At 43.5% G+C, this 18,509-nt stretch overlaps 1 protein-coding gene across 1 annotated transcript; it reads left to right on the top strand.

Moving 5' to 3' along the window:
• Positions 1–685: 685 nt before the first annotated feature.
• Cnga2 (cyclic nucleotide gated channel subunit alpha 2) lies at positions 686–18,128 on the top strand. The gene is made up of 7 exons (XM_021153913.2): positions 686–1,034; positions 11,781–11,916; positions 12,485–12,580; positions 13,419–13,589; positions 14,655–14,762; positions 16,277–16,383; positions 16,661–18,128. The coding sequence occupies exons 2-7, from the start codon at positions 11,804–11,806 to the stop codon at positions 18,058–18,060; spliced, it is 1,995 nt and encodes a 664-aa protein (XP_021009572.1). The 5' UTR covers positions 686–1,034; positions 11,781–11,803; the 3' UTR covers positions 18,061–18,128.
• The last annotated feature ends 381 nt before the right edge of the window (positions 18,129–18,509 follow it).

Here is an 18,509-nt window from a genome sequence, read left to right as displayed (position 1 = left end):
CTGCCAAGCTCTTCCACTTGGCTTCAAGTTTGTCCTGCAAACTCTCCATGATGTTCCATGCAGAGTTTATGTGTGTCTGTGTTTGCATTAGGCTTTAATATCTGGAAATCAGTTAGAGATTTCATGGTCGCCCAATTTGAAAGAGCCTAGTCATCCAAAAACCACCTGGGCAGGTCTGGAAACTGAAGGCTCCCAGCAGGGCCCTCCTTACTAGTCTGATTCCCAGTCACAGCCAGCCTTGAACAAAAGCTGAAACTCTATATTGCAACATTTCTTTCCCAGGTTGGCCTCTTAGCAGCTGGGGGAAGAAGGGGAAAAATAGAATGGGTTGTGGGGAGTGGAAGGCATAGGGTGGGGACCTAGCACACCTAGGAACATCTTAGACTCCTGATCTCTTGAAAAGGAGTCAAAGGTTTACTTGCTAACTCCATTGAATTTCCCCTCTCTGGCTGGTTTCTCTTTTTCTCTCTCAGATTTTTCCCTGATTTAGCCTCCCGTAAGGTGGGCAGCTTGGAACACTGTCAGCACTTTAAGGCAGTGGTTAGGTGGCCATGAGCTTGCAGTGCTCAGTCTCTAGATAGAAAGCTTTGTACCTGCTCTGTGCAAGGGAGAGTCCCTTGGGGAGCTTGGGAGGGGCCAGACAAGCAGCTTCCACAGACAGGCAGCCTAGTATCTAGTCCACAGTTGTTGATAGCCACCGTGTGCACAGACTACATTGAAGACAGCTTCTCTAAGGGACAGGGGCACCCTGTACTAGGCTCTCAAGCTCACTTAGCTGTGGTTATGTGCTCCATTGGTCCTCTGTTGGCTCCCTGGGCTGGTATCAGACAACGTAGGGTAAATCTCTGATTGGGAGGCTGCTGCTGTTTGTTCAGGTCTCAGAGAACCTTCCCTGGCTGGGCAACAGAAGAAGCAAGAACTCTCCACAGGTTTCAGCGCTCATGAGCTCCCAAGACCTTCTATTTGATTGGAGCTGTTGTGGACAGAACAACAGATGCTGACTTTGGCCCCAGGACTCTGAAACCATCTGACTGGTGAGCGAAGTGGGTGTGTGTGGGGGGGAGCAACTTTTCTGTGCCCATGGATTGGGGGCTTCTATGGAAGTCAGGGCTGGAACTCATGAAGATAAAACCTGCAGACCTTAAAAGTGTGATTGACAAGGGCACTCTTGTGTGTGGCTCCACAAGAGGGCAGAGGTAACTGGCTACTCAGGGAAAAATTTGACCCCTATCAAAGCAGCCAGGTGAAATATTTGGTCCCCTAGGAGGGTGGTGGCAAGATATGTCACACCAGACTTTCCCTGAGACACAAACTTAGTTATCTAACAGGAAGACAATGAAGAGGATGACAGAAAGCTTTGCTAGGCATGGTCTTTACAGGAGAGTATGGAGCCTATATATCTTCCTACAATACATTTCTCATCTGTCTGTCTAGCCTATAGCATTTCTAGGCTTCCAAGCTTTAGAACATGGGGAATGTAAAGCTTGGAGCTCTGTTGCTGTTTGTGCCATGGTAAGGGGAGGGGTCACATGATGCAGTAATACTGCTGGGATTTCAGCCTTTACTTTGGCTCGTGGAGGGTCACTCAGGCCTGCCTAATAAATCCTTAGATTAAAGCACAAATCTCAGGCTCCCCAGACTTGGGTACAAGACTCTCTGTCAGTTGGACCATGCATCTGCTGGACCTTCTGATTCAAGGAAGGTTCTTGAGTCAAGCCATAGGCCTAGGGCAGGAACAGACTTTGAAGGCTGCTGCATGCTCAGTCTCTTTGTTTTGGCCTTCTACCTGAGTCCAGGAAAGGATGTGTAGGTCCCATCTGCATTAGACTGAAGCAATAAGAGAATGCTTTTATTCCTAGACTTCCAGTCAACAGGACCCCTAGACCCTTTCTTCTACTTGTTAGTGGCTGCCTCCTTCAGGGAGCTTTCATGGCACATTTCTGTAAGTTCAAGTTGAGGTTCAACTGTGGTAGATCAAAAGCAAGTACATCTTAGGTCATGATTAGGAGATATTAAGTTTATAATATAGATGTGAAGCAAAGTAGGCATGAGACAAGATGTGGAATTAGAAAAGTGCAGATCAAGTTTAGGGAATTCATTCAGTCATTCTTTAACCCATTCACTCTTTCATTCATCTACTATATATCAGGTTTCTATTGTGTGATTGTAACTGAAATAAGTTTAAGTGAAATAGGCTAAATGGAACAGAAATGTCCCCAATTTTAAAGGCTTCTTTTTAGGGTGAAGTTTTTCTGCATGGCTTTCAAACTGAGGGTAATAGTTGAGCCCAGGTGTGCACATACCAACTCACCTGTCAGAACAGGTGGAGAAAGGGAAAATCTTGGGATCTGAATGCCTAAATGTAGAGAAACAAGGAGAAAAATTCTATGCCAAGGGTGCAGATAAACCCCCTGAGGTAGCAAGTAGTCAGGATGGGTGGGGAAGAGGAGAGAGATTCCAGCAGTAGAATAAGCAAGATTTAGGAGTTTTGCAGGAGGTATCAAAGATAATGGGTAAGTTTCTGGATTGGTGGCTTGTGAGGAAACATGAGCTTTTTCTCAGCTGAGACAGCAGAGAGGTAAGACAGGAACTTGATCTCAGAAATACAGGGTCATATCAGGTATGGATATACATTGTTCAGGGGCCCATTGTCTATTCTCAGGAGACATATACAGCCTGTAAGTACCTGTGGATATGAGGATAAGGTTTTCAGAAAAAAATCCAATTGCTGGGGTCCCCTTTGGGAAGGACTGTGCATAGCTGGTGCTAGGTGTCTCATTTTTTACTTTAAATGTACGATGTATGTCTTGAAAAAGGCAGACCAGACACACATTTCTGATACCAAAGAATCCTACGATAGAAGTACCAGCTGCTTGTTAAAGGAATAAGCTACAACTGCATTTGCTCAGTTGAACTCTTTGACAAAGCCTATGTGCTGTGCTGAGGGTTTTATTCTCTGTAAACAGTCAGGCAGTGTCAGTTTCATAGAGGGATTGTCTCGAGTCTGGCCTCAGAACAGCTAATGGAAATGAAGGCGGGCTCAACATCATGGGCCGCCTGTCCAGTGGGCCGGCATAGTGAATACCTCACTTACCCTCCTCCTCCTCTCAGCTCTCCTGGCTCTCCTCACAGGTGAGCCCCAGACAACTGTTCTTCCTGGGTGGCAGCAACTTTAGGTCCACCCTCAAAAGTTAACCTCAAGAGCCTTCTACCTTTGTAAAGTTCTGGCCCTAGCTTTCCCCTTGCTACTAAACAACTCCCTGGCATTATGTACTTTCCAAGTTAGCCCTGTGACTGAATGTGCTTTCAGAGCCAGATTGTCTAGCTGTGAATCTGTATAGTGGGTAGTATAACACCAGTATAGTGAGATTGTCTTTAGGATTACATAAATTGATTTAAGTCAATGGCTTAGGACAAGGTAAATGCACAGCAAGTGTGATCTTGATCCTGAATTGCTTCTTCTTGGTCTTCTTGCTTTGTGCTTGCCAACTTGTCCTGATGCCCCCACTGCTTTACAGTGTAAATCATCACTTGATACTGTCTGTTGCTCACCACTCAGGACGTTTCCATTACAGTGACTGGAGTTGGGGGCTAATTTCTAGCTAAGACTTAGAGTTGACCTCTTTACAGAAGAGATCACAAACATTGTGGGAAATCTTTGGCTAGACTCAGTATGAACTTGAACTATAAATAATGGTGTGCTGGACTGTGAGAGAATCTGGGATATCTTGTCACCTAATGGTTCTTTTGAAATCTTCCAGAAGACACATTATGACTACTTTCCCTTATCCCATGGTTCATGATCAGCATTTCCATTCTCTAAAATCTGTCTTCTGAGAGTCCACAGAACCTCATCAAGTTCTAGTCTCTATGCCTCACTCTCTCTATCCTTCCCTATCTTCCTGCCACACTTCCTGAGTTCTCCCTTCCTTTTACCAGTGTGCATGACTGTTTTGCAGGAGGCAGTTCTAGCGCTGGGTAAAGCTGTTTGCCTCCAGACAGTACATGAAGGGTACTTAGCCTATGTGTAGTTTTCAATGGTCTTGATGTGGCCTTCACTATTGGACCTGGGAAACTCGGTAGAAAATTGGGGATATAGAGGAAGAGATTGGGCATCGTTTTACAGAGAAGGCTGCATGTCAAGCCATCCTGAAGATGGCAGTTAAAAATCTTGAAGTCCTGACTACTCATAAATGTCTGCTTATCAAAGAGCTGAGGGGTGTGACCAAATTCACTGTGACTTGGGACGAGATGGATTATACCTTTGGGGTTCCATGTCACACTCTGTCACCTCCCAGCCTGGCCCTGCCACCTCTCTGGTCTCATCTCCACTTCTCAACCTGAGTACCAAGTGCTTCTAAGGCTGTACGTGCTTAGTCAGTCAACCAGATAAAAATTGTTGATTGAAAGTTGGAAGGGAAGCCTGAAGCTTAGCAGAGAAGCTCTTTTTGGACACACATGATGTTATTTTTATGCTTGTTAGGCAGTTTTTAATATACCTTATTTCACAAATTATCTTTTAAAAATTTCCCATTATTGAGGAGAAGCTCTTGGTCCTATGAAGGCTCTATGCCCCAGTATAGGGGAATGCCAGGGCCAGGAAGCAGGAGTGGGCAGGTTGGGGAGCAGAAGGAGGGGAGGAGATAGGGGATTTTTGGAGGGGAAATTAGGAAAGGGGATAGCATTTGAAATGTAAATAAAGAAAATGTCTAATAAAACATTTGCCATTATCAATGAATTTGGACAATTTAATTATACCTTGCCTAGGTGTAGTTTTCGTTATGGTGTGTGTGAATGCATGTGTGTATGCTCACACATACAGTACACACACATGCCATTGAGCTTCTATCTGTACATTTATAGCTCCATCAAGTTTGAAAAAAACTTGGAAACTATTTTTCAAATTGTTCCTTTAACTTCTTACCCTCTGAGAACTCTATGGACACCTACAGCAGGCCACTGAGCTTGCCTCACAGCTTTATTAATATTTATTTGCTCTTTTCGTGGATTCTTGCAGCACTGGCATTGCATGACTTTTTATAAAGCATCTAGAAACAGTTTAAAGAATATGGAAGGGGCAGGACAAATGGCTTAGCAACTAAGATCACTTGTTGCTCTTGTAGAGGATCTTGCTTCAATACCCAGAAGTATTTCACAACCATCTGTAATTCCACTTTCTGGGGCTGGAACACTTTCTTCTGACCTCTGTGGTCACCAGGCATGTATAGCATGGTGCATATACATACATGCAGGCAAAGCATCCATATACATAAAATAAAATAAAATAAAATAAAATAGAATAATTACTCTAAAAATGTTTAAAGAATATGAGAGAACCTGCATGGTTTATATTCAACTACAGTGCTAGACCTTTCCTGCAAAGCATTATCATATTAATGTCAATAGGGCTTTGGATCCAAACACCCATGAGCATTGAAATCCCACTGTGGTGTTTTTTATTCCATAATTTGTATTTTAAATCTCTAAGAGTCCAACAAGTATTTTTAAACATATATTCCATATTAGAACATATTTTTTTGAATACAGATAATACAATTGCAACTGCAACAACTTTCAATGTGTTATCTGTTAATTCACCAGTTCTTATGCCAATTAATAACTTGTTTACTTCTTTGTATGGGGAAATTATTGACATATGTTGTCATTTTAAAGTGGATACAATACATTGTGAATTTTTATCTTACTGAATGTTGGAATATATATGTATATATACACATGCACACACATATTGAAAATAGATCCTTCTGTCATATAGTACATCTCTCACACAGTTTCCCCTCCAATTCCCTTCTCCTTCAGATCCACTACCACTCTTCGTCCTCTTCAGAAAAGAGCAGGCCTCGAAGAGACAGTTAGGACAAAACAAGACACAATAAGATGAAGCAACTCCACCATATCAAGGCTTGATAAGGCAAAAATAATCAGCAAAATTATTCTTAGTAATATTGTGCTATACTTATTGATTGATGCCTTATCCAGTCATCATCAAAGAGGCTTCCTCTGATAGCAGATGAGAGCAGGTGCAGAAATACATAGCCAGATACTATGTGGAGAGAGTCTAAATCTGAAGTCTCCAGAGTTGGAGAAACTCCATTGAAGAGGGGGAGGGAAGATTGCAGGAGTGAGAGGAACATGGAGAACATGCCCCTACAAATCAACTAAGCAGAGCTCACATTGGCTGACAGAAGCTGAAGCAGCAAGCACAGGGTGTGCATTGGTCTTCATCGGGTCCTCTGCCTAAATGCTATGGCTGTTAGCTTGGTGTTTTCCTGGGAATCCTAACAGTGGGAGCAGGTGTGTCCCTGACTCTTCTAGCTATTGTTATAATATTTGGGGGCTTTTTATAAAAATGCATTTTAGTTGCTTGGGAAGAATGTAGTGCATTTGGGTTTTACTTTTAAGAGTTTTCAATAGTATCACATTACTCGATGGTAGGGACTACACATTCCTTACTGCTGATCAAGGATCTTCTGGGTATTCTAACCAAGACTCCACAAACAATTAGGTTTTCCAATCTGACAGGTGACATCACTCCCCATCTGAAGACTGAGACCTGTAATATTTGGATTTAGGAGAATGGTACATGTACTAAGCTGGGACTCTATTACATATTCAGCTAATTTACAACCTTCCCTCTATGTCTCTCTGTTTATGTCTCTCTATATGCGTTTCTCTGTGTCTGTCTGTCTGTCTGTCTGTCTTTTCTTCCAACATGCTGCTCTGCAGATCCTAGCTATTATGGTCTCTTTGGAGTCTGCTCTCCCCTCAACCCAGGGAAATCCATTAAGGTCTACTTTCATTTCTCCCTCTATGTTATGGCCCAAAAAGATCATAAGGAAAATGAGTGTTGAGTACAAGGCTTGTTTTATTTCTTTCCTTCCTCCTAAGAATTACTGCTATTTGTTGCCTGCTGTTTAAAGTTGTGCAAAATGTTGTTATATATCTTTTCTTTTCTAAGTATGGTTATTGCATCCTGGAGGATATACTCAAGCTCTGTTATTCCATCTTACCCAAGACAAATGCTATATATTCTTTTAAAATATCTATCTAATGTAAAAAAAAAAGCATAAGGTGAATAAATAAGAGAGAAAGTGAAGGCATGAAGGAACAATTAATCAACCAACTACCTAAAACTCATTAATTTATTGTCTACAATGCCAAGCACTAAGAAAAGTTGGTAGTTTGGATTAAATTAATCATGATAGAGATAGTGAGCTGGTGATGCTTAGAATATGGAGCCTGTATGCTTTGAATGTGTAGTGGAACAAATGTAAAAGGAATGGTCAAAACACAAATGGTTTGGATCCATGTTACTAGAAGAATGGCTTTGCCTTTTCTGAGATGCAGGTTTCTGTGGGAAGATAGTGTTTGGAGGGAAAGATCAAGAGCTTGATTCTAGACATATTAACCATGAGATACCTTTCCATCAAACTGAAGTTCAGAAAAGATATTGAGCTGGTAGTAGAGGTTTTCAAGTTGTTGCCATTCAGATATATTAAAAGCCACCTCACAACAACTGAAGCTTTAGTGTTGAGAAGAGGGGAGCAACTCTTCAAAGAACAGGGGAAACAGAGGGTAGGGAAGAAGGAGGCAAGGAGAGCTTATTATTTCAAGGAGAGAGAATAATTACTGATCTTTTATTCAGAAATAGAATAGAACATGAACAGAGAATGACTTATAAGATGGATCATGTTCCTTTGTTGTCTCCATAGTTCATCTGGGAGCAACCCTGATGTTCCTGTAGACTCTGTTAGACTACCATCTCTCACTTTAGCATCCAGCTCAGTGACTGTCTCCCAGTGGGTGACTGGTGTGTGATAGATAAGTGAATAAGAAAATTGAACAGCAGTTCGTATTTTACTGAGCTATGTACCAGAACATTTAGCCTTGGTTTACGTTGGATTTGGACTCTGCCTTTCTGGCTTTCACATCCCTATGCACACTCTGAAGAAACTCTGGAAATACTTTCAGCCAAAGTTCAAGAAATTTCTTTTGCCAGGTTTGTTATCTATATAATCCTGGTTACTCAGCTACCAAACTAGTAGATGAAAAGAGGCCCAGAAGGAGTTCATGTTTGAAATTGGGCTTTTTTGAAAATGGCATTAATGTGCCTTATTCTAGGTTTAGAAAGCACTTTTCTTGGGGTTCCCACTTTTCACCAAGATCCCCTGTCCAGCTATTTTCTCTGCAGCAACTAGGTGGCCTGTTGTATTTCTTGCCAAGCTTCATTTTGTCTTTAAAGTCCTTTGAATTCTCTTACTAATTTCTATTGCAAATCTTGCCTCCTCCAAAGTTTGTAGTCAAGGCAACCTGGTACCACTGGAGGTGGAGTCCTCTCCCTCTTAACTTACAATGCTGGAGTCTGCAGAAGTGAATTTCTTCTCACTACACTCCACTTCCACCTAAGTCAGCCAGGACTTTATTTCTTTACTGTCCTTTGGTAGCCTTTCCTGATGAACTTGCTAGATTTAATCTAATTTCTTCTGGCACCTGACCCCACCTAACACACCCACTGTCATGGGCTCTACTTCTAGTGGAACTGGTCTCAAACACAAAAATCAATTTCGTACTGAATCCTTTCTCAAAACTGCTAAGCTTGCTTTGTTAACTCCTTGATGTAAAAAAAAACAACAAAAATGGCAACACAAAAGTAAATTTTAACAATAGCAGCACAAAGAGAACCTTTTTCAACCCCATTCTTACTGTGTTTCTGTCCTTTCTCAGCCAAGATTGCAGACTTGCAATTATAGTCACAGTTCTATCTCTTGTCCCTCACCCCCTACTCATCACCTCCTGAAACACAATTTCTTGATGCTCTTCTGATTGTTTTCCAACAAAGGACTTATCTTTTTTCCCAGCTTTTCTTACATCTCTCATCTCAGGGGCCAGAAGCATGGAATCTCTGTGAAGTCCACTGGGCACTGGTCTTGAGACATCGTCTTCCCTAGGAACTCTCTTCTCATGCTTTTTTGAGCCTTCTATCTGTACTTATCCTTGTCTTTCTCTTGGTCAGCTACTTGGAATATTTGCATAGCTGTAGCCATTTTGATCTCTGCCTCTATTCTCCATTCTTGTCCATTCATGATATGAGAATGGGTTTGTATAAGAGTAACTTTCTTGCTAGGCAAACTTTGACAGTGTCCAGGCCAGACCCCAGGGAGTGCTGACCTGTAAGAGCTTATTGCAACCAAATTTGGGAGTCATGGTGAAAGCAGCATTGGCAGATTATGAACCGATGCTTGATACTTTGAAGGAGCATCTCTTGAGAGATGCTGCTTGGATGTCATCAAGGAAGCAAATAATTATGGTGAAATACAGATTTTTGACTTCAGTGACTTGGTAGAAAGAAAGCCCTGTTAGGATACTGTCAAACTGAAAAAGTGGCTAACTTATAAGCACATGTGGGAAATGTGGTTTTGGTTATATGGGCTTTGAGGGTCAGATGTCCCTCAGAGGAACTGGTTAGCAGGCAACTAAAGATATGGGTATAGAAGGTGATTAGAGGCCTGTTGGTAACAAATGCCTTGGGAGTAGATGATGTTTTTTGCAGAGTGTGCCATTGAGAACCTGTCTAACTGTGTGAGCTGAGACAATGTTTAGCTGGCTGTTCTGATTCCCCTAAATAGACAGTTCTGATGAAAGGCCATATGTGGTTGGGTGATGTTACAAGGGAGTCAGAAAAATAGGAGGGCCTGTTTCTGTTAGAGAAACTGTAGGGAGTCACAGAGGAGGAATATTTTTTAATGTCAAAAGCATAGAGGGAAAATATGTGTTATAGTGTCCTCTGATCTGCAAGCTTGCACTTCAACACAACCAGTCCTGAAATTGATCAGTGTGTGTGACCCTGGATTTGTTTCCATTGCCTGGGACATCTTTGTCTCCATGGTCTGCTGCCTCCAGGGTCCAAGCAAGTACTTGTGGATGCTGGTTTCTTTCCCTCAGGTATCCTCATTAGCATCCTGATGCCATAGTCCCACAGAGAGCACCAGGAAAGCATCTCTGAGGCTGCTTGACGTGACTGCCGTCACCATGGTGACTGCTTCAGATGCTGGAAGAAGTGAAAGAGGCTGGAAAGAGGTCATAGTTGAGGGCAAGTGCTGGGGTTCAGGCATGACCTAGAGAGCATCCTGTGAGGATGGATGTCCTCACAAGATCTCCTGGGTAACAAAAGGAAGATCTTCACGGGGAAAATAGAGGTTGTGTTAAGTCAGGCCAGGCCAGCACAAAGATTGCTCTACACATACTGATTTCTTTTTTCCCCATTGGTTATTCTATTTATTTACATTTCAAATGTTATTCCCTTTTCCAGTTTCCCTCAGCAGCCCCCTATCACCCCCCGCTTCTATGAGGGTGCTCCTCCACCCACCCACTCCTGCCTCATTGACCCTACCATTCCCTTATGCTGGGGCATCAAGCCACCACAGGACCAAGGGCCTCCCCTCCCATTGATGTCAGGTAAAGCCATCCTCTGCTACATATGCTGCTGGAGCTATGGATCCCTCCATATATACTCTTTGGTTGGTGGTTTAGTTTCTGGGAGCTCTGGGTGGTCCAGTTAGTTGATATTGTTCTCTGTATGGAGTTGCAATCCCCTTCAGCTCCTTCAGTCCTTCTCCTAACTCCTCCATTGGGGACTCCATGCTCAGTTCAATGGTTGGCTATGAGCATCTGCCTCTGTGTTTGTCAGGCTCTGGCAGAGCCTCTCAGGGGATAGATATATCAGGTTCCTGTCAGCAAGTACTTCTTGGCATCCACAATAGTGTCTGGGATTGGTGTCTGCAGATGGATAGATCCCCAGGTGGAACAGTCTCTGTATAGCCTTTCCTTCAATCTCTGTTCCACTCTTTGTCCATGCATTTCCTTTAGACAGGAGCAATTCTGGGCAACAGGGATGACACTAGCTGAAATACCCAACAAAGGGGAGAAAGAACCTTTAGAGACCATATCCAGAGGTTAGACATGGCCCTCGGTTGATGGATGGGGCTGCCCACTCATCCTGATTTCTATGTGGAGCTTCAGCTGTATGATGACAATGTTAGGATTCTATACTGTGAAGGATATTCCACCTTCCCTGGTATTTCCTTCATATCCAAGTATGAAGGCAAGCCTTCCCCTGCCCACTCCCAGATTTCATTATGGGAATCTTGACTTACTCAACTCTCTAGGGTCTGAGAATTGCAGCAATGTAAAGTCAAAGGTAGTGAGTCCAGCAGTAGAAGCCATGAGAAATCTGGGAGCACGTTGACCATATCTGTCCACATCTAGTGGACAACCGATATATCAACCTCAAAATAGGAAATCTACTCTGAGGGGGCCCTTGGACCCCATTCTTCCTGACTGTGGCAAGAGACACTGTAGTACATAATCTTCTTTCTAACTTGTGGCTGGCTCTTTCCTCAGCCTCTGTTGTGGACATGCCTTCTATTCTGTGGATATGTCAACTCTCCCATGTTTTAACAAACCTCATAATCTCCTGAATAATGATTTCTATACCAATATGAAACCATGGAACTCAGCATTGCTTCAAGTTGTAAGGGCCAAGGAAATGATTAGACTTACTCTGGTGTGGTATTTAAAATCTAAACCGTGCTAAACTATATAATGTAGTTTTCTTTACTGTATTCACTTCACCTTAGTGAATTTTTTGACATGGGAACTACTAAGGCCAGTGGACTGGTTCTATGCTATTCTCACTTTGTCCACCTCTAGCTCCCCTGCTCTCTATGGGTACTAGAGTCCACTGGTTATTGCTTTGTCAGGTGAGAGCCCTGGATGTACATGGATGATGACGGAAAAATCCAATGGTGTGAAGAGCTCTCCAGCTAATAACCATAACCATCCTCCTCCTCCTTCTATCAAGGCCAATGGCAAAGATGACCACAGGGCAGGGAGCAGGTGAGTCCACAGAATTTGGGTGAGTTTTGTTTTCTTTCTTTCTTTCTTTCTTTCTTTCTTTCTTTCTTTCTTTCTTTCTTTCTTTCTTTCTCTCTCTCTCTCTCTCTCTCTCTCTCTCTCTCTCTCTCTCTCTCTCTCTCTCTCTCTCTCTCTCTCTCCCTCCCTCCCTCCCTCCCTCCCTCCCTCCCTCCCTCCCTCCCTTCCTTCCTTCCTTCCTTCCTTCCTTCCTTCCTTCCTTCCTTCCTTCCTTCCTTTTCCCTTCTTCCTACTTCCTATCCCACTCTCCTTCTCTCTTTCTTTTGCCAGACATAAGATGGTACCTCAGGGTCTTGTATTTAATAGAAAATCACTCTACTCCTGAGCTGCATTCTCAGCTCATATTTGGTGAGTCCATCAATATCACATAGTCTATACTACCTCCTTGGAGCTCTGACTTACAGTGCCAAAGCAAGCTACATTTGGCCGTAGTGTATCTTCAAAAGGGACTATGAGATGTTTAGGCATGTTCTAAGAGGAAAGACAACTCATACTGATAGAACTTGTGTCAACTCTGTGCCTTTTTCTGCAGACCACAGTCTGTGGCAGCTGACGATGACACTTCCTCAGAACTGCAAAGGTTGGCAGAGGAGGATACTCCACGCAGGGGAAGGGGTGGCTTCCGAAGGTAAGTCATCCACTTAAGCTGACCTGTTACCTCTTCTGTTCTTGGGACCTGTCAAATGGATACTAGGCCCTCCTCTTAGCTGCACTAGACTTTTTAAAAAGACTCTAGACTAGTGGTTCTCAATTTTCAGGTCAAAACCTCTTGGGGTGGGTTGAAAGACCCTTTCACAGGGCTTACATATCAGATACCCTGCATATCAGATATTTACATTACAATTCATAACAGTAGCAAAATCACAGTTATGAAGGAGCAATGAAAATAATTGGGGTTCACCACAACATGAAGAACTGTATTAAAGGATCTCAGTATTAGGAAGGTTCAAACCCACTGATCTAGATGCTCTTCAAAGGCAAGCTGAGAGTAGGAAGGAGAGGCCTCCCTTCATATTTGGCTGCCTCAGCACTAGGAAGAGGGTATGCTTTACAGCAAAAAGACATATATGTAGGGTCTCAAAGTAGTAGGCCTTGTAAGGAAATCAGGAAGCCTGGGATAGGCTTTGTATTGGCCTGTTCTGATTCTTTACAATCTCTTTCTTGCCTTGAAGATCTTCTGTTTGTGCTTCACAGTGAACTGAAAAGTCACATGACACAGGAAATCTTTGGAAGACCATCCTCCCCCACAGGATGTACTTGAGATCATGCTTAAATCCTAATACTTGCCCACAATGCTGGCCTCTTTCCAGACCTTACCATACAGGAAATAGTGGCCTGGTCTATTTCCCTCTTTTCTCCTCTCCCTCAACAGGCAGTGAGCACTCTTAGGTCTTGTTTAAACAGCACAGTTGTTTGTTTGTTTGTTTGTTTGTTTGTTTTGGCACAGACTCCTTTCTTCCCTCTAGGATTGTCCGCCTGGTGGGGATCATCAGAGACTGGGCCAACAAGAATTTCCGTGAGGAGGAACCAAGACCTGACTCCTTCCTAGAGCGTTTCCGTGGGCCTGAGCTCCAGACTGTGACAACCCATCAGGGGGATGGCAAAGGCGACAAGGACGGCGAGGGAAAGGGCACCAAGTATATCTAGCTAGCCTTCGGGGGTCGGGGGGTGTCCAAAGGCTTCCACACCTGCTGTGGGAGATTCTAACCATTATCAGGGGCAGTACAGGGCTGTGCCAAGCTCTGTGATAGTAGATAAAGAACTGGGGAAAGATGACCTCCTGTTTCTTTTTACTCTGAATATTTCTATTGTCCTCATCCAAGGCCTCCACAACAGCAGTGATCTCCTTACTGTGGGAAACTGGAATATATTTTCTCACCATACTTATTCCCTTGTTAGATATTCTTTTGCTGCCTATGAAGTGAATTTGGGCAGAAGAGGTGCTCAGCCAGGGGCATACTACCTCAGCCCTAGCTTCAGAAGTCAGTACATGATGATCAAGCAGGGAGGCATAGTCACAAAGTACTATTGAAGCCATGCTCATTTCAGCTCCACCATGGTCACAAAAGCAGGTTTTTGAACAGACTTATGTGGGAGCCAGGGGCATGAAACTCAGGTGATTAAGATGAAGATGGCAGTGGGAGATGGGGAAGTAAAATGTAGAATTGGAGGGTCTGATGTTTGAAGAATAAATAGATGATAATGGATGTCTGGACAACATTCACCATCTCTGGTTAGTAGAGGGAAAATGTTCTTGCCAAGTTAAGATGAAGCATCTGGGAAAGTGATTTGGAGGCGGAAAGCCAGAAAACAGAAAGGGAGGATGGGAGGGAAGTGCATACAGATCACTAGCCCAGAATTTCTCTCTTTTTTCCAAAGGGACTCTGTGAACAGGCTTAAAGCTCTTTTACCATCCTGAGCTACATACTCCTCAGACCCCTGAAAGCCTATCTGTGCTAAAAGTTCTGCCCTTGATATGTTTTCTGGGCAAGGTCCTTTCAGAGGACAGGGGAGGCAATGAAACTTCCAATGATCAGAATGGTTCAGAGCCTGGTATTTGGCTATGGGTTGCTATAAAAGGAAACCTTAAGACAACATACTCCTCAATACACACATCATCTTAATACATTGATGTTTTGGAGAATTTTGGCTTCTGAAACTTTGAGTTCTAGTAACCTAGTGACCTCTATTTGTCTCTTCAGAAAGAAATTTGAACTGTTTGTTTTGGACCCAGCTGGAGACTGGTATTACCGTTGGTTGTTTGTCATTGCCATGCCTGTTCTTTACAACTGGTGCCTGTTGGTGGCCAGGTGAGCATGGAGGGACCTGGGTGGGAGTGATCACAGAAACACAGTCCATAGGAAGTGGGATTAACATCACAGCAATCTCACCTCTAGACAGGGAGTATGCAATAACCCAGTGCTTTTTCTAAAGTTTCTGATTCTTGATGAATTCTCTTATCTATTCTGTTACCCCAGTGCTCCCCATTAGTCACTAAGCCATTAAGTCTGCATGTTGCTCCTCTACCTGGTACTTTAGTATAATCTTCAGCTACTTTTTCATGCACGGCAGTATAGTACTTGGCAAAGCTATCCTCCTCTAACCTCTGGAAAAGCTACAGTAGTCTTGCTTCTATGCCTTGCAGGTACACTTAACTCTTACAGTACATCTGCCATACTTGCAACAAGCAGGATCCTGCTATACTACTCTTTGTTCTAAAACCATTTACTAGCTCCCAATTGTTCACATGATAGAGCTCTAAGGTTAATCTTCAAGGCTGACTGAACTTGGACTGAACAGCAGTCCATATAACACTGTATGCTATGGCAGTCCTTGACTGGGCAAGGGTTGCCTGCATACTTAGTATGTTTTGTGCTCTGTGCTGGGTGTATATGAAAAGCAGGACAGGCATAATTTCTGCATTTTCAATGTTCTCAGCTAGACTGTATGTAAACATGCAACAAAAGAAATGAGCAACCAGGGACTCAGGTAGTAAGTTAGTAGAGAATTAACCATCATAATGGGTCTATCAGAGACTTTAGCTGAGAGCTTGGTGGGAAGTAGTAATCTGTCCAAATATGTGAAGTTGGCAGAAAGAGCATTCTGGGCAAAAGGAACAACAGGAGAGAGGCCCCTATCTCTCAGTGGCCCAGTATGGCTGAAGGTTGTGGTCCAGTTTGTTCTGCACATTGTGTGGGGGTTTGGTTCTAAATGTGACCATTCTCCCTTTGGACTAGTACATAATCAAATCTCTCTCTTCCTCTTTCCCCTCCCTAGGCCCTTCCCTAGATTCTACCCACTCATTGACCGGTTTTGCCAGTTCTTCATACAAGGCTCCTGTAGCCACTAAACCTTTTCTAGTCTCACCACCTCTAGCTTAAACCCCACTCCTGTCTATAGTCTCATCCCGCCAGGTTTCGATAATGTGTTCAGTAGGAATCTATTGAAGGAATGAATAAAGAAGCCAGTCGGCTGTTCTTCTAATGCCTGGTTCTGTTATTTAACTTATACCACTGATGACTTTCATTCTGGGTCCTTGAACCAGGCATGTGGCATATAGTCATGACTAAGATGTGTTCTGTTTCTGGAGCTCAGTCAAGAGCACACAAATGATGAGCAATGGTCACTGATAATATACATGTAGTGATGTCTACTTAGTAATAAGAGTTGAGGTAGAAGTCACTAGTCATTGTCACTAAGCTAACTGTGGCTCACTCATGTCCCTGCCTCATGAAGTTCTCCCTACGGACATGGGTATACCGTTTAGGACCACTAGGGGATCTTACCAGGGTCTGTTAATGAAGCCAGTCCTGTCCTCCTACAGAGCCTGCTTCAGTGATCTACAAAGAAACTATTTTGTGGTATGGCTGGTGCTGGACTACTTCTCAGACACTGTCTATATTGCAGACCTCATCATTCGGCTGCGCACAGGTGAGTACCTGGGATGTACAGGCAGCATCTGAACTCCCAAGTTCAAAGAACTGAACCGAAGAAGGTAGACCTCTGCTAGGATCCACTTTAAATCTTATAGGTTCACATACTTATGGAGGTTAAATCTGGTAGTGGTTTCTTAGGGTTCTTCTGATTTTTCTTGATTTGTGGTTTTTGGGAAGGAAATCTAAGTGAACAGTTTGTTCCTTGTTGAGAATTATCTTGGGAGACATAGGACTGAGGATAAAAGTGACATGTTGGCTTATATCTCTATCAGGCTTCCTAGAACAAGGGCTCCTGGTCAAAGACCCCAAGAAATTGCGAGACAACTATATCCACACTTTGCAGTTCAAATTGGATGTGGCTTCTATCATCCCCACTGACCTCATTTATTTTGCTGTGGGTATCCACAGCCCTGAGGTGCGCTTTAATCGTCTGTTACACTTTGCCCGTATGTTTGAGTTCTTTGACCGCACTGAGACACGTACCAGCTACCCCAACATCTTCCGAATCAGCAACCTGGTCCTCTACATCTTGGTCATCATCCACTGGAATGCTTGTATTTACTATGCTATCTCTAAGTCCATTGGCTTTGGGGTTGACACCTGGGTTTACCCCAACATTACTGACCCTGAATATGGCTACCTGGCTAGGGAGTACATCTACTGCCTTTACTGGTCCACACTGACCCTCACCACCATTGGAGAGACACCACCCCCTGTAAAGGATGAGGAGTACCTATTTGTAATTTTTGACTTCCTGATTGGTGTCCTCATCTTTGCCACTATTGTCGGAAATGTGGGCTCCATGATCTCCAACATGAATGCCACACGAGCAGAGTTTCAAGCCAAGATCGATGCTGTCAAACACTACATGCAGTTCCGAAAGGTCAGTAAAGACATGGAAGCCAAGGTCATCAAATGGTTTGACTACTTGTGGACCAATAAGAAGACAGTAGATGAACGAGAAGTCCTAAAGAACCTGCCTGCAAAGCTTAGGGCAGAGATAGCCATTAATGTTCATTTGTCTACTCTGAAGAAAGTGCGCATATTCCAGGATTGTGAAGCTGGCCTGCTGGTGGAACTGGTACTGAAACTTCGTCCTCAGGTCTTTAGTCCTGGAGATTATATTTGCCGTAAGGGGGACATTGGCAAGGAAATGTACATCATCAAGGAGGGCAAATTGGCAGTGGTAGCTGATGATGGTGTAACTCAGTATGCCTTGCTGTCAGCTGGGAGCTGCTTTGGTGAGATTAGTATCCTTAACATTAAGGGTAGCAAAATGGGCAATCGGCGCACTGCCAATATCCGTAGTCTGGGCTACTCAGATCTCTTCTGCTTGTCCAAGGATGATCTTATGGAAGCTGTGACTGAGTATCCTGATGCCAAGAAAGTCCTGGAAGAACGTGGTAGGGAGATCCTGATGAAGGAAGGTCTACTGGATGAGAATGAAGTGGCAGCTAGTATGGAGGTAGATGTTCAGGAGAAGCTGGAGCAGCTGGAGACAAACATGGAGACTTTGTACACTCGTTTTGCCCGCCTGCTGGCTGAGTACACTGGAGCCCAGCAGAAGCTCAAACAGCGCATCACAGTGCTGGAGACCAAGATGAAACAGAACCATGAGGATGATTACCTATCAGATGGGATAAACACCCCTGAGCCAGCTGTTGCTGAATAGCCATAGGTGCCTATCCAGCCTTGCTTTGACCCCAGGAGTTAGAAGTGCTGTATAGAACTTTACATTTACACACATTATGCTCATGACCCTCCGAACTCCCAAAGCCTTGATGAAGCTTAAGGTTTTGGCTACATCTTGGAGTACCCCTCCAAGTCCAGCTAACAGCCAAGCTTGTGGATAATGGAGATCATGTGGGTTGAATTTCTAAGAACGTGACCTCCTAAGTCTGACAAGGAATCAGAGAATAGCTAAATTGTCCTTCCTGGGGCTTTTCTGGGACTAGATAACTAGACAGTGTTCTCTGAAGAGCACTGCACCACAATGCCTGACTCCATTTAGCTTCTTTATATTGAGTCACTCCCTACTGCATTCTGCCCCAAATACCTTTTTTAATGTGTTCTCTGAACAGCCTTTTTCCATGCACTTGTACACATTTAAGAATTGGCTGC

Source organism: Mus caroli, unplaced genomic scaffold (assembly GCF_978045245.1).
Source record: "Mus caroli unplaced genomic scaffold, Mus_caroli_1 scaffold_5, whole genome shotgun sequence".
Taxonomy (NCBI): Eukaryota; Metazoa; Chordata; class Mammalia; order Rodentia; family Muridae; genus Mus; species Mus caroli.
The sequence above is the reverse complement of the archived record's forward strand: the minus strand, read 5'-3'. Positions and strand labels throughout refer to the sequence as shown.